The 16,677-nt window shown below is 44.9% G+C and overlaps 1 protein-coding gene across 2 annotated transcripts; it reads left to right on the forward strand.

Moving 5' to 3' along the window:
* The first annotated feature begins 76 nt into the window (after positions 1 to 76).
* LOC135385157 (uncharacterized) lies at positions 77 to 16,266 on the forward strand. 2 transcript variants are annotated; one of them, XM_064614334.1, is made up of 6 exons: positions 77 to 479; positions 5,003 to 5,059; positions 5,355 to 5,408; positions 11,056 to 11,124; positions 12,491 to 12,614; positions 15,551 to 16,266. In XM_064614334.1, exons 1-6 carry the CDS (start codon positions 455 to 457, stop codon positions 15,612 to 15,614), a joined length of 393 nt encoding a protein of 130 aa, XP_064470404.1. In that variant the 5' UTR covers positions 77 to 454; the 3' UTR covers positions 15,615 to 16,266. The 2 variants fall into 2 exon arrangements, with proteins under 2 accessions (XP_064470404.1, XP_064470405.1); XM_064614335.1 differs by lacking the exon at positions 5,355 to 5,408.
* Positions 16,267 to 16,677: the final 411 nt, after the last annotated feature.

Consider the following 16,677-nt stretch of genomic DNA (forward strand, 5'->3'; position numbering starts at 1 on the left):
TGTCTTATTTTCCTGCGTGGCGCAGGTGTTCTCCGTTTCGGAATGTATGATATAGTCACTCAACGCCGTCCGGCGCGAACCGGTTCTTCCCGCTTTTTTCTTTTCAGTGCGCTCGTCTGCTTTCGTTAGCGTGACTGTGTTTCACAAGCGTGTATATGTATGTTTTTTTATTTTTTGCTGCCCCCCCCCCCTCCCGCAGTTGTTCGAGACTGTGCTGGCAGAAGCAATTGCGTGAGGAGGAGGCAGACTGTCGTCTGATAGCGGAGTTGCTGTGCGTCTTAGCAACGAACGGGCGAAAGGCATGCTGGGAAGAGTGCGAGGTGTGCGTAAGCTGTCATAGGTAAACAATGGGCGTATGGAGATGACATGGTCGCCGCTGCCGAAACTTTCCAGGGGAAACTGATCTCTGAAGGAATTTGTGGAACCGACCGCCGCTTGATTATTCTGGATTACGATGCACCATGCAAAATTCCATCCAGGTATGTAAATTAGAAGTTTGAAATCGAGTGGCGCCGCTAAACTAGACATGGACCGTGTGTCTCTCGTGAACGCCTGTTGGGAACAGTACTGTTTCTAGATGTACCCCTAGGCAGCATTTTTGTTTTGTACCTTTAGATTGTGTTCAGCTATAAGCTTCTCTAAGGGGAGTAAGCTTCTCCCGTTGGTGTTCACTATTCACAGTAGGGTGATTTCACGCCGAATCAGGCAGGACGGTCTGGTCGACCTCTCCAATATTTTTCTTTCTTTTACATATATTAAAGCCTTGACCCTAGGAGGCATATTGGCACTGAAAGTAGGTAAAAATAATTGGTGGTTATTTTTTAATTAATTATCATTCAGATGCGTGCATTTCGACCGTTGCGCTTCCTACGAAGTTTGACGCTACGTATCTTCATAACCATTTGACATGTTCAGGTGATTTTTTTACATATTGTTAGGGGTGGATAGCATTGCAAGTTTCGAAGATTCTATGGTTTGCCTTTGAGGAGAAAAAAACGTAAAGTTGCCTCAATTTTAAAATATGGTACGTTTTGAGAAAGTCCCTCGTTGTCTCCCAATTGCGATACTCAAAAGTAATATACATCATTGTGTTCGTCTCGAAATGCCCTTTCTTCTTATAGCGAGTACACTGTTATGTGACTTGGGGCAACGCACCCAACAGTCTTTTTGTGAAGGGTGTCTATCGAAAATGCGTAGATTCGACAGCGCGCATCCCATATATTCCCACTCGTCACGTCGCTCATATTACACACCAACGTTCTTCATGACGACTCAAACCAGCACATAAAAAAAAAATTGCTCCTGACATGGACGAAGTTAGGTTCGTAACACAACGTCGTTCGCAATGTAACTTCGACCATCTCTGAAGCAAATTTTTTTATGTGCTGGTTTGAGTCGTCATGAAGAACGTTGGTGAGTAATATGAGCGACGTCACAAGTAGGAATATATGGGATGCGCACTGTCGAATCTACGTATTTTCGATACACACCCTTCACAAAAAGACTGCCTGATTCGGCGTGAACTCACCACTGAAAGCAGCACTGAGCGATGGCCTTTGCATGTTCTGGTTTGTTCGATTGGGGGTTGCCTGTTCATTTGTTGCATGAGACCATTCGTATTCCTTCTGTCTGTACACGTTCCCTTCTCGATCAAAGAGCTTGACTCTGCAGTACAACACTCCGGAATGCACACTTCCCCGGGGGCAGATCAGGTCACATATAAAGCCATTCAAAACCTTCCAATGAGTGGACGACAAACACTCCTCAATATAATCAACCAATCTTGGTGCACGAAAACTGTTCCGAGTCCATGGAAACCCGCCATGGTAATTCCCATCTTAAAACCAGGAAAGTCGCCGCACAACCTCGACTCGTTTCGCCCAATAGCCCTTACCAGCTGCATAGGCAAAATCATGGAGCGCATGATCCACTCACGCTTAAACTGGTATTTTGAAACCAGGGCCCATTTCCCAGAAGTCATGGCAGGATTTCGCCAAGGAAGATCGGCGATAGATAATGTCATAGACATTGTCTCCAGCGTCCAGCAAGCTCGGACTGAAGGACAGCTAACAGCTGGTGTTTTCCTCGACGTGATGAAAGCGTACGACAGCGTGCTCCACAGCGTCATCGTCGCCACACTCCAAGAGGCTGGGATAGGGGGCCGGCCGCTATCATGGATCCAAGATTTCCTCTCTGATCGGTTCCTATTTGTGCGCAATTACGACCTAGATACTACTACGACTTAGATACGACCACATATCCCGTTCACCGTGGCGTTCCACAAGGAAGCGTACTCAGTCCACTGCTCTTCAACATCATTATGGCTTCACTCCCCTTACAGTTACGTGAACACATCCACATAACAATGTATGCAGACGACGTATGCATCTGGACCTCAGCTTTCCGCCGCGATACGATCCAACAACGTCTCCAGACCGCTCTAGAGTCTAGACACTATCGTATCCTACCTCGCCGACCGCGGGCTCTCGATCTCACCAAGCAAAACGGTAGCCATGGCTTTTACGCACCGCTCTTTCAGCAAGTACCCTTTACATGTTGGGGGTCTACCGTAAGTTTGTACGCATTATAAATACTTGGGCATCATCATAGACAGAGGGTTGACATGGTCGAAACACCTCAAGTCAATTTTCACCAAAACCAACAACTATACCAACGTGCTACGACGCGTCGCTGGAGCATCTTGGAGGTTGACGTGTGCTGACCTGCGCCAGCTACACTGCTCCCTCATAATAGGAACCCTAAGGTACAGCTTGCCGGCCCTACACGGCCTCAGTAGAAACGGAGAGATGGAACTCCTACGGATCCAAGCACGTAGTCTCCCAGTATGCCTAGGAGTTCCTAGGACCACTGAGACATACTCCGTCTTAGCTGAGGCGAAGGAACCACCGGCGCATGTCCTGCGAGACAGAGAGACACTCCGTACCTACACGCGATTTCTCACCCGACACCAATCACATTACCTCTAGTCTATCGAGTCGAACTGCCCCTCGTCTACGTTCGGAGCTGCAGTCTCCCGTCTAAAGAGCTGCGTACCATCGTCCACTGCACATTTCTCATATGCTCCACCTATGCGGACCCTTTGTACCCCTACAGTCCACACGGACATCCCTGGCCTAGCAAAGAAGAGTAACGTGCCCCCTATCACCGCGCGCCAACTTGCGCTGGAACATTTAGCTACTGCGCACCACCAACGAAGGGAAGTGTACACTGACGGATCTGTGGTACCAGGCAGTTCAACGGCCGCATTCTACGTGGCGAGTTGTAACATCCAGCAAGGACTTAAGCTTCCTCATGAAACATCTTCCACAGAGGCAGAGCTCTACGCCATCTACGCAGCATTGTCATACATATCGCGTTCATCAGCGGACAATTGGACCATTCTCACTGACAGCAGGTCAGCATTACAGATGATAGCCTCATACTGTGCAAATACGATTAACGACATCTGCACAAGGATCGCAAAGCGTTACAATGAGTTACTCGCCTCAGGCCACAGTGTCTGGTTCCAGTGGGTGCCAGGCCATATTGGCCTGCACGGGAACGCATATGCTGATGACGCTGCGCGCCGCGCTCATGAGGAAGGTGAGGTAATTGCATCAGTACCGATGTCGTCGTCCGCCAGCAGAATTCAGGTGAGGCGGCTCTGCGCCCGCAATACACTACACTTCATAGAAAATGCTGTGCCTGAAACACTTTCCTACACTCCATCGACCACTCTGTGGCTCACCCGAAGGGAAGAAACTATCGTACACCGTTTACGGTTAAACGTAGCCCGAACACCGTCACTGCTATACAAGATGGGCCAACTGAACTCCTCAGCATGCGCAACGTGCAGGGTGGAAGCAGACACAGCGCATCTACTACTGCACTGCAGACATTAGGACACTGCACGCGACACCCTCAAAGGACGCCTGACTGCTCTGGGACACACACACATGGACCTTCCTGTATTACTTGGCCCTGTCCGACACTCCCGTCAGTGGTGCGTCACTCGAGCTTTCCTCGACTTTCTCCACACGACAGACCTCATGAACAAATTATGAGTTGACCTTTCATGTCATCTACACATCACGCCACCCTCATCATCTTATATTTGTTTTTACTTCATCTTTGTGATATATTTTGATTTAGGAATAGCAAGCCGACCTCCGGTCAGGCTGACCTTTCCGAAATAAACGTATATCCCCCCCTCGTATTCCTTGCTTTGTTCTTCCTCATGTAGCAACGGAGCCCACGGAGTCAGTATCTTGTGACAGGACAACCTACATGTGTCCACCCCTGTCCATGGTATGCTTCCCATCAAAACAGAGCTCACGATTCGTACAGTTCTGAGTCTGCAGACATTCTTGCTATAGGTGCTGTGCATGTGACTTCATACTCGTCGTCACGTGTAGCAGTGGGGTCCGCAAAAACAGTAATGTGCAAGGGAGATGTGCTACCTCTATCTGCCCCTGTTCATGGTAATTTTTTCTTTGTTGAGCACTTTAGCCTTTGTTGAGCCTTGTTAGATGGTACATGTGTGCAAGCAATTAAGGCCCCAGGTGCTATGGGCAGCAAGTTTTTGGCTCCAAACGCAGGTCTCTACCACATTGTGCACTTTGACAGCAGTGGCTATGCACAGAAGCATTGCACTATGGTACACTTTGGAGGTTGGAAGCATTGTCCACCAAGGTAGACTAGGCAACCTCAACAGATAATAGACACATTGTAGCCTGATCTTGCACAGAAAATAGCAAAGTCAGTTACAAACAAACATTGGTATGAATGAATTGGTTATTTCTGGCAGTATTTATGGCATGGGAGGGGACACGAATGCGACATACAAATAAGGTGGTTGTGTGTGTGTTGTCCTTTTCTGCGCCCTGCATAGTATCAGAATGTGAGTTACTGCAGACTGTACAAATGCATTCGCGTGAATGGGACTTACTGGTATGGCTGGCATAACACGTCCTTTAGTTAAAGCTATGTATTGCATTTCTAGAACAGACCGGGAAACAGAGTGATAACCTTGACGACGATGCATCATTGCAAGCCACGGGTAAGTTCCTTTTTTTTTTTTTCATTCTGTTTGCATTGCATTGTTTTCACTCGCAGAAGTGCACACTTTGGGAAACGACTTAACCTTTGCTCAAAGGATCCATTTAACCCATTTCATTTTTATGAACAGTGAGAAGCTTATAGAGAAAATGCTGCAGTGTATTGTTGCATCTTGTGTCTGTCCCTCTAGTACAGTATCAGTTTTTACACTTCCATTAAAAAAACACACATTTCAAGCTTTCTGTTACAGTTGTTTTGTACTTCGTGTTAATAGTACTTTGCTTACTATACCCCAGAATGCGGTGGCCCCCATAAGCCTGCGGAGGAGGGAATACTGTTACACCCTGGAGGTATATTTCATGCCTTTGAGACGTGTATCCCATGCAGTTCAGTTTCACAGTAGCCGACTGATTCTTCGGATGCTGATTATTATTCTGTGATATTTCGGGCTCCCATTGAAAACCATGACCATCGCCATAGAATTACTGCATCATTATGGTTCTTTTTCTTTCTTTTTTCCTTATCACCGTCAAGTCCGCAAAGTCCTCCCCTACTACTGTAACCAGGTGCATTGACCTCCGTCACCGTTGGACCGTCGCAAAAATGTTACTAACTAATAGAGAGAATCAACAAAAGCAATCATAAATTCTGTGTGGGCAATTTCATTTAAGTCAGGGTTTGGGGTTTCAGTTATTTTTTGTATGATATCAACACCTTTGGCATGAACATTCTGTTGGTGAGACTTTCCAAAACTGTGTGGTTCAAGAGATGCAAGATTATGAGCGTAGGTAGTAGGAACACCAGTTCTATTCACACGCTCATCCGTCATGTCTCACGTGTCTTCCACAAGAGCAGCAGTGAGCTCTCTGTGCTCGTGAGAAGCACTCGACCTCTGGCTAGTTCCATCACAAATCGAACAATCCGGTACGCTTGATGTCTCGAGTGAACGAATAAAAAACATGCAGCGCGTTGAAAACATGTTGAAGCCGTCGGTGAGCTAGGAGAAATAAACGCTTTACGAATTATCTGCGCTGCGCGGTTTGGGAAATGGGAGAGTAGGGAAAAAACTGCCTCTCATAGGACGATGTCGTCGTGCGCAGGTTTGAGCGTCCTCTACAAGGCTATTTCTTGTCGCATTGTAGTAATTTCTTGATCTGGCTTTAGACCACTTAGGGCACAATATGAATTTGAGTTGGCAGTGCTGTGTCAGTTTTTATTTGTCTGCAAAAAAAAACAAATATTAAAGTTGACTCAAAGTGCCGAAAAGCACCATATTCACTGCTGCTTTACGGACAATGTACAAAACGGATAAGATTGAGCTTTATGCCGTTTAATTTACATTCATGAGGCTATCGAATCATATATAATTTGTTACTTTACTCTGCCAGGAACGTAAGTGATGCTTCTTTAAGTAGCATCATACCTCCGAAAAATGACGAATTTCGGAAGTCTGTATCTGAAACCCCCACCAAAAACATGCTTCGAAACTTTTATATGTCGTAGGTAGTCCCTTAGACTACACACTGAAGAAAAATCAGAATTCGGACTTGATCGGTAGGCGCACTGTGATTTTTTTGGCGGCCCTATACGAGGAGTGCATTCAATTGGTGGCACCGTGTGCCGCGTCTTGCAGAATCAAATTTTCCAACGAGACTTCTGTCTTCACATGAAAAGTAATTACTATCGTTTGAAGCCGTTCTGAGCGTTTATGTTCATAATAGTATCGTAATCGCTGATTCTAGATTCTGGAGCAACCAGATGTGCTCGCTTTTTTCTTTTTTTTGCGTGGATGTCGCATATGCATTGCAAGTGCTGGAGCCTGTGAAGAACATAATGCTTTTACATCTTTGTAAGAGGTGTATATCTGTTCAGGGTTACTCTAAACAAGCCTATTTGCTGTACACATTATGTCAGGAGAGACACAGTGACTTCCAGTATTCTCTAAAACATTATCTTTCCTGCGGCCCCATGACCTCGGACGGCGGAAATCGCACGAAATGACGACGGAAATCGAAAGTGTTGTTGTGTCGTGTCTTACCCACACAGTCAAGTGTAATTCATGGTGCCTTTTATGAACCTTGCCAAAACAGCTCGGCTGGCGCCGCTTTCTAATATGTTCTTCGGTTCGACTAGTGACTCTAGGTTCGACATGCTGCGACCTTGGGAAGGTCGTAATCGGTTTAACTCCCGGAAGACACCTTGCGCAAAGTTTCGCATCATCCCCGGCTACAGAAGTGCACGGGGTGCCCTTATACAGAGTGTGTGAAGACATCTCCATTACTGTAGTGTGTCGTCCTGGCATCACACCTACCTCAATTGCCACTTCGTTGTACAGCGCTGACCGTATGTATTGCGCTGACAACTGCCTCATGCAGCAAAGGTGGCTGAATCACAGCACGCAGCAATGTCAACCACATTTGAAGGAAGCTCACACGGTGAGCCGTTTGTGCACCAGCCTGACGTGATCGAAGAAATCAATGAGTATATGTATACTACTTATATCACTTGAAGTCATTAATGTCACACCGCTTAAGTAAAGAAGGAAGTCGGTGGGGGCATATGCACAGCGGAAACACTCCGAAATACGTGAAGAAATGGGCAGAAAGACAGGCCATAAATTGGAGGCTACTTTCCGTGTTGCCTTGCCAGGAACATTCAGGGGTAACTACCAGGATTGCAGCGAGTTAGCATGTAACGTGAGAAGAGCCTAGCAAAAAAATATGAAAAAGAACCTGCCATCAAAAGTAACATTAACGCAAGTGGATCCAACAACAGCCTAAAGCAGTTCATGACACAAGCATTCTCATCCACCCGGAATGCTCTGCATAACTTACGTTACTTTGTCTTCTTCGCTGTCAAGTTGTTTTTATTCGGGGTGTGTAAATATGCTTCGATATGATCACCGTGGACAAATATACCTCTTATAAAGACTCAAAAGTATTCTAAAGCATTCTGTTCTTCACGGGTCCCCAGCACTTTCAATGTACGAGGGGTGTTCAAGTCAAACCGGGACTTTCCGTCTCCTGAGTGTACAAATGGCTCGCGCTACTTCGTTCTCGTCATTTTCACACCCGGCAGGCCTCCGCGTTCACCACGGGTGGTCCAAAGTTTGTGTAAAACAGAAGACACGTCCTGGACAAGATAGCCGACAACAAGGTGAGTGCGCACATTCAACAGCGAATTGTCATGAAGTTTCTCGTGAATGAAGGCGTAAAGTCACCTGAAATTCACAGAAAACTTCGGGCTCAGTATGGCCACGCTACACTTAGCCGCAGCAAAGCGTTTGAGTGGCGCAAATGGTTCCGAGACATCAGTGCTGGGTACGGTACATCAGTGTTGGGCGATCCCGGCCAGGGCGGCTCAGAGCCCAGTGCCAGAGTTCCTGAGAACATCCAACTTGTGGAGCGCCTGATCCTCAAGGCCGACGGATAGCATGTCTGGATATCAATAGTGCATATAGTGCGATCAATAGTGCATATTACTACCAGGTTCTCAGGGATGTGCATTATGCGCTGAAGCAAAAGCGGCCGGGCCTCATCACCAAAGGGGTCCTCCTCCTACAGGACAATGCCCGCCCGCATACTGCGCATCTCAGGACACGCACCTTACAGGAGCTTGGCTGGGAGTTGCTGCCACATCCCCCTTACAGTCCAGACCTCGCTCCCAGCGATTTTCATCTCTTCGGGCCACTGAAGGCGTTCCTTGGGGACCGCCACTTCAGCTGCGACGACGAGGTCAAGAATGCGGTCCGATCATGGCTGCTACACGCCGGTAAGGATTTCTACGCTGCTGGCATCCAATCTCTCGTGAGATGCTGGGACAAGTGCATTAGTGCAGCTGGAGATTACGTTGAAAAATAAAACTAATTTCTCGCCTGTAAGTTCATTTTACTTTTGCGAAAAATGAAAAGTCCCGGTTTGACTTGAACGCCCCTCGTATGTGTGTCATCCCGCAAAAAATGTGAGCACATCTCGTTGCTCCACAATTTACATTCTGCGATTACAACACTGTTATGAACACCAACGCTCAGAACGGTTTCAAACGATAGCAATTAGTTTTTATGTGAAGACAGAAGTTGAAACACCCTTTGGAAAATTCGATTTTGCAACAAGTGGGACACTGTGCCACCGCTTGAATGCGCTCCGCGTATTGGGCTGGCAAAAAATTCACAGTGTGCCTACCGATTACTACATCATTCGGATTCAAATTTTACATCATTCGATAGCCCCATCAATGACAAATTAAACGGCATAAAGCTCAGTCTTATCCGTTTTTTACATCGTCCGTAAATTTGCAGTGAAAATGGTGCTTTTCGGCGGTTTGAGTCAACTGATATTTTTTGCAGACACACACAGAAACCGACACATCATTGCCAACGCAGTATCCTATTGTGTCCTAAGTGGCCTGAAATTACTACAATGCGACAAGAAATAGCCTTGTAGAGGACGCTCAAACCTGCCCGCGATGACATCGTCCTATGAGGGGCAGTTTTTTCCTCCTCTCCTATTTCCCAAACCGCGCAGCGCAGAGAATTCGGAAAGCGTTTATTTCTCCAAGCTCACCGACGGCTTCAACATATTTTTTTCACGTTCATTCAAGACATCAAGTCTACCGGATTGTTCGATTTGAGATGGAACTAGCCCGCTGCATTTTTCTGCTATGTTCATATTTATTGCGTGAAAACTCTATTTAGTGACGCGACATTCCACCATGATCAAAGACTTTTTTTCCCTTGGTCTTAGACTGCTCCTTCCAGAATTTTCCCACTGTGTAATTTCCCTGCCATAGGCTATAAACCTGTCTATGCGTTGCGTCTCACCAGCAGAACACTTTATGAAAAACATGGAAACTGTTTCCCGTTCAGTATCACACAGTCTTTGTCATGACAGTGAATACGTTCGAAACGAAAACCTTACTGCCTCCTCTTTTTAATTGTACACGGCACAAGCCCCTCTCTGGCACTGTTCTCTAGGAATTTGCGTAGGAGTTGACATGTGTATGGGGAATTTTGGCAATGTTCATAAAGGGCATACACAGAAAAGGGAATCTTTTAAATGAAAAATTCTGATTCATGTTGAATTATGTTGCTTGATTTTGCCGTAAAGTTTAGCCCCCATAACTACTCCCAAGTTGATTTACGGCAGTTAGTATCTTTCCTAGTGTGCCATGTTTGCCGAACTGAAATGCCACGTTAGCTCTTATTGTTTACGTTTGTATGTCTGCATCACGAGACTGGTTAACCAGATGTAAGTTTTCTATTGAAATTAAGCTAAAGCCATCTAGCCTTTTTGCATATGCCTTTTCGTGGTATATGCCCTTTGACAAATTTTTCCAAGCATGATAACTCAGAGGAGCATGTGCTGTCTACTAGTAGAAGTGTTAACGTGTCGTTTTGTGTGTATTACTGTGCTGTCATGATGACCTGCACAAACAGGAAGAGAAAAAAAAAACAGAAATTTCATGGGCAACGTTCCGCATTTTTTAAAATGAAAATGTGCTATAACGTGGGGACAAGAACTGTACAGACTTACAGCCTGTGCGTGTGCTTGAGCCGTACAGCCATAGTAGAGCTTTCAGAGTAGCAGGAAAATGTATGTTAACGATACTTGTGTTCGGAACTACCTATGCTCGTAATATATATCTCTCAAACCACACCGTTTTGGAAAGTGCTCGCAACACCAATGTTAATCCTTCAGGTGGGGCATGAACATTGTTAAAACAAATAAGTACTGAAACTGAAGACCGAAAAGGTAAGGTCCTGCCTTCATTGAAATGAAAATGCCCATATCTCATTACCAGAGAAGGGAAATAATTTGTACGTATAGCAATAAACATTTAATCTCCCTCATGATTTCGGGTGTGGACACTTAGAATTAGTAAATGAATAGCGAAATGATCCAAAGTTCACAAGCTACTGTTACCCATGGCTGCAAATGTCATATAGGTGTGGAGTGCCTTGTACTATACAGACGTGAGAATTTCCTGCTTCTCTTTTAGCCTCTGTCAAGAGCAGTCCGCAAGAGGCCACCATCACTCAACCACTACCTCTACCACCTACGGCCCCAGGTATCGGTTTTAGCTATAACGGTGCCTCCTTGCATGTTTCCCTCCTCCTCAATAGGGCAGAAAGAGAAAGATTTGCTAATGTGGTTGCCATGCTTGCCGCTATCTTGTAAATGCTAGCGTCCTGCTAACTGACTATTGCATCGGGGAGCAGCTGATAATACTGATTATGCAAGGGCACTTTGTTTTGTGGTCATATTGTTCTTTGAAATTTGTGAGGTAAAAAGTTTGGTGATTTCTTAAAAATAAATGTGTGCAAGATTGAGGGTGTTCTATCACATGCTTTTACACTCTTTGGAGTTTCAAAAGAAAATCGCGTGAATCAAGCCGCAACAGTGATTGCGGGGATAAACATATGAATTGTGATACATTTCAAAAACAGCTCTACTACAGTATTACTTAGGCTGTGACCAACTGACAGGACAGTCAGGTGGTGCTTTTCTTGGGTGCTTACGGATGATGTGATTAAGATATGGATTACATCATTCATCCCTTTCATGACACTACTGTGAAGGTATATGACGACGAAAGACCTCTCAGGATTCACAGAGAAATCGCATTATGTCCGAATCTCAGAAAATTGGGTCGCGAGTGCAGATATGGGGAAAAATATGTCTTAACCCCAACAAGAATGGGAACAAGTGTAGCTATTGGAAACTTCATGAAATATTCCTTATTTACTTCCATAAATAAAGAAACACTACAGAAACTATCTGACAGTTTATTTTCATTTGCATTGCTTTTCTTTCTCGTGCTTAATGTCGTTTCTTGGTGCGTCTGCTGTCGAGGGTGTACAGTTGGTGCAAGAGCGGAATGGGAACATGGTTCTCAATCATTCACAGCCCCGACACCACTTTCATTAAATGCCATTCGCTGAAGATGCAATTCAGTTTCTTCTCTCATAAGGGTATTACATAACTCTGTTAACATGTGTACAGCTATATGTATACTTAGGGCTCTTTCGCTCTCTGGTTTTGTGATTTTTGAAATTTGGGAGGGACAGATCGTTTGCTATTTACACACAAGAATTGGGGGGGGGGGGATGGGGCGCTACGATCTCAGCTTCATGCGTCATAGGGGAACTTTCGGGTGAAATGAACAGCATATGAAACAAGCCACTACCGCGACACTGGGATGAGAAACAAGAATCTTTATATTTCTGCTCGGAACTGGGGCAGTGAATGGCCGGGGTATTCAAACAGTAGCCAGAGCTCTACAAAAGCTCGTCTTTGACTCCTGCAGGAGGGGATTATAAACGGAAGACAAATAGGTTGTCACCTGTTCTGGGAGGGGGTATTATCGTGAAAAAATGGGTTTAAACCAAAAGTGACGAACCCTATGTGTACACCCATATACAAAACTGTTACAGGTGCATACTTCCACTTGCTGACAGCAGTGAAACGACTTGCACCTGAGGAAGCTCACCCGCTGGTAAAGACGAATGTGAAGAAATTCCTTCGTGAGAAGCTAAGTGATCTGCGACGTCCCACAAAGTAGGTGATGCACCATACGGTTACTCTTGTGCGTATCAGCTCTCAGTGAGAACTTTATGTGTTGGCAGTGCATTGTACAGTGAAACCCACACATAACGATATGGGTGGTCATCGCTAATTTCATCATTTTGCAAGGGGTATCGCTACAGGAGGGCTATCGTACGTCAGTGCTATCCAACAGAAATCGTGCGCTGCACGTTATCTTGCAACCGACGCTAATGACGGACGCTACAAAAGAGGGTGTAAATACCAGTGTATTATTGGAAATAGCTCGTTTGCTTTGACTTCATTTGGTTGCTGTTGTAGATACGCGCAATGTCACGTTCAACTGCACCGACTGGGTGGCATAATGAGCAGACAGCACGCGCTCCTCAATAAAATTCTTGAGAACCTTGACAGTATGAAGTGATCGGACCACCAGCAATCGCTTATGGGAGAGCTGGGTCTCTCCGGTGTTAGCTACGCTAGCTACCATAGCATACCATAGCTTTATGGGGGAGAGGGAATGCCAAGATAATCCTTGCCACCGTCTTTCGTCTCCTACAGACTGCTATACACAGGCTGTTGCTAAGCACGTGCTACCCTCTCCCGTAACCCTTCGTCCCGCTACGCTGATGCTGGAAGCATTGTGGACTTCCAGGTCTCTAGTATAGTAACAGGTCATGTGTGAACTGGCGTGAGACCTTCCAAGGTCCCTATTGACCATCAGCAATGTTTGGGAAAATAAATGTGGGTGTTCCTTAACCAGAACAACGACATATTGTAGGATATTTCAGTCGAAATTTGTGACTTCGGGTTCTAAGCGGCCCTGAAGTGTGCCTTTCCTGCTAAAACCACTTTCTGCTTGACGGTCAGCTGCAGGGCATAGGGACGTCCTACAAACAGACAATTTCTGTCTCCTGGCAGAAGAAATAATATTTTAGAGCTTGGTTGAAATTCCGGTCCACTTGCCTAAAGGGATGCAAAACTGGAACCATATGCATAATGATTATCCATAATAACCATAACATTTTCTTACTTTCAGTATTTTTTTACACAGAAGTAGGCGCTCCAATTTTCACGAGATTTCTTTCCCATACAGAATGTTTCAGAAAGAACAATGTTTTGGGCTGAAAGTCAAAGAGTTATTTCACAGTAAAATAGGCAAAGCAATTTTTTTTATTTTTTGTTAAATATTGCATAGTGAGACAGACATTGTGCAATGAAGAGGTAGGATTAGACGAGCAAAAATGGTGTCGTCTTATGGAACTGGCATTCCTTACTAACATATAAAAGTACCCTGATATGTTTTCATATACCGAAGAAAAACATGTGGGTGGTTAATCGACATTTCCAGGGTTCAATGCGGAGCAACCACTCGTCACTTTGTTTTGTTGCAGCGTGCACGAAAGGGCAAAGCGGGCTGTTTTCTAAGCAGACTAAGATGCATACAATGCGCGCGAGAGTGAGCTGCTTAGCAGAATGTGTAACGTTGCTCAACGCAGAAGATAATATAATTCCGCCATAAGTGATACAGCTGGAAAAAATAGGCTCTGAGAGCGTTACAGCCGCGCCATAGCCGTTTCCCAAAGAGAGAAGGTTTCAACCTGAGAGCCATTGCAAAGTGACAACTGCACAGACATCTTTTCGAACGTCATGAAATGTTTCCCTATCGTCTGCCCATAACGGTGTACTGAAAAAATCTCTATCCCATGAATGCGGAACAGTTTTTTTCAATTGACCAGTGAAATACGATACGAAAGGACTGAATAAGGAAAAACGTGACTTTAAAAGAGACTGTCAAAATTTTAATGGGACAGAAATACATTGGTGCTTAGTAATATTAGGTAGTGTCGCACACATCTTCCACTGTTTTGTTTGTTTTGTCTGCTTGTGAGACTGAATGCTTTGCCCTTTCATGCAAGGGACTGATACTGCAATGCAAGAGCCTGTATTTACGCTATTTTTTATACAGTCAGTCATATTTAGAATGAAAAAGTGTGAGGGGGAGAGAGAAGGAGGAAGCACAACACATACTGGAGCACATGGAATCCTGGAATCGTTGACAAGTGGCTCACACGCACAAAAAAATTCTGGAGTGTATGAAAAAATACCCTAGAAGATTTCTTTGTATGTTACTAAGCAATGCTAGTTTCATAAGACTTCCATTATCACTAGTCTAATTCAACCTCTTCATTGCATAATGTTTGTCTCAATATGAACTATTTCTTTAAAAAAACGCTGATTTTGCCTATTTTTCTGGAATAACTGTTGGACATGCAGACCTCAAAATTGTTCTTTCTGGAATATTCTGTATCGGCTTGTTCATGAAAAATTCTTGTTTGAATTGGAGGACTCAGTTATGTGTAAAAAAACTGCAAAACTAAGAAAATATTATGGTTACTATGGATTCTGCATTTTTGCATCCATTAAAGACAGTGGACTGGAATTTTGACCAAGATCTAAACTATTTCTTCTGCCACGAGACACAAATAGCGTGTTTCTAGGTTGTCCGGAAGCGTCTCAGCTGACTGTCAAGCCGATGGTGGTTTAACAGGAAAGGCGAACTTCAGAACAGTCTGTCACCCGAACGCCACGGATTTCGACTAAAATTTTCTGCAATGTGTCACTGTGCTGGTTAAGGAACACCCATTTTTTCCCCCTAAACATTGCTTATGGTCCAGCAGGAACCCCGGATCATTTCACGTGGAGGTACCCACGTTACCCCAACGCCTATATAGGAAGTTCATTATGAAATTATTTGAAAATATTTAGCATTTCTAGGAACCAGTGCAAATATGGAGCAAATAGTGCAACAAACTGGATTTATACTAAAAGATCGAGCATGAACACAAGCCGATCCACAGCTTCATTTATTGAAAGCTATTTGTGTATAAGGATGACAATAATGCTACTGAATTCAACACGTTTTGACAATGGTGTCATACATGTTACAGGTTGCCGTCCCAGAAAAACTGGATGAGCAACAGTATGTCAACATCCTGCCATCCATCGAAGTAAGATGGGCCAGACCTAGTACTGACTGCGATGTTTGCCGCCAGTCAGGGGCTTATCGAACAGCACAGAAGATTGGTTGCAAGTTGCAATCACTGTAAATTCTTCAGTTTAACTTTCTGTGCAGCCTAGTCCCCCTGTTCCCCTCTTACACTGTGATGGCTGGTTGACAGAAGCCAGTGCGTACACAGTTCTACTCTGTATACAGCTGCCTTTTTCTAATCTCAACATGCTCTACAGACTGCAGCTAAGCACCGTGTGTACTGCAGCTGCTGCTTCATTCTTGGGGAGTACAATTTTGAGGGTGGCCACCATGATGGATAAAAACAATGTTTTAATAACGCATGTGAAAAACATTCTGAAAGGTCGTCCTGAGGATTGCCGAAGATTGTCTTCTTTTTTAAGTCTGTTTTCACACGTGCTGACGACAAGTGACAGCATGTCAACATCCTGGCACACCTCGAAATCACATTGGTCAGACCTGATACTGATTGCGGTGTTCACTGTGATTCGGGCGCTTATCGGAGCAGGGTGACTGTAACGGGAGATTGGGCATGATTGCATCTGTATTGTATGACTAAAAAACGAGAATATCTAAGCACTGCCTTACCACAACAATAAGTAACAATTTACTTCAGTCGTTCTGTTGCCCATACGGGAGACATCATCAGTGCGAAACAGAATGAGAGGCGAACACAATCAGCTGATTATTTAGGCTGGTCATCGAACACCTCGGGAAGAGGGCCGCGGTTTGCGTTGTGTGATGATGGGTTGCCTCGGATGTGCCACGATTCGAGCGGTTTTCTAGGACACCATCTTTGTCCTCTCGTCAGGGTCACTGCGTTGACAAAATCGAAAGAATTTACCGTTGTCCAACATTGTTGGGCAATGGCACATTCTTTCCCGGGTCCTAGAAAATTGCTCGAATCGTGGCACAACCGAGGCAACCCCTGATCATGCAACGCAAACCACGGCCCTCTCCCAGAGGTGTTCACTGATGAGCTTAAATAATCTGCTAAATGTATCCGCCACTAGTTCTGTTTCACACTGATGATATCTCCCGTATGGA

This window comes from Ornithodoros turicata, chromosome 2 (assembly GCF_037126465.1).
Source record: "Ornithodoros turicata isolate Travis chromosome 2, ASM3712646v1, whole genome shotgun sequence".
NCBI classification, from domain to species: Eukaryota; Metazoa; Arthropoda; class Arachnida; order Ixodida; family Argasidae; genus Ornithodoros; species Ornithodoros turicata.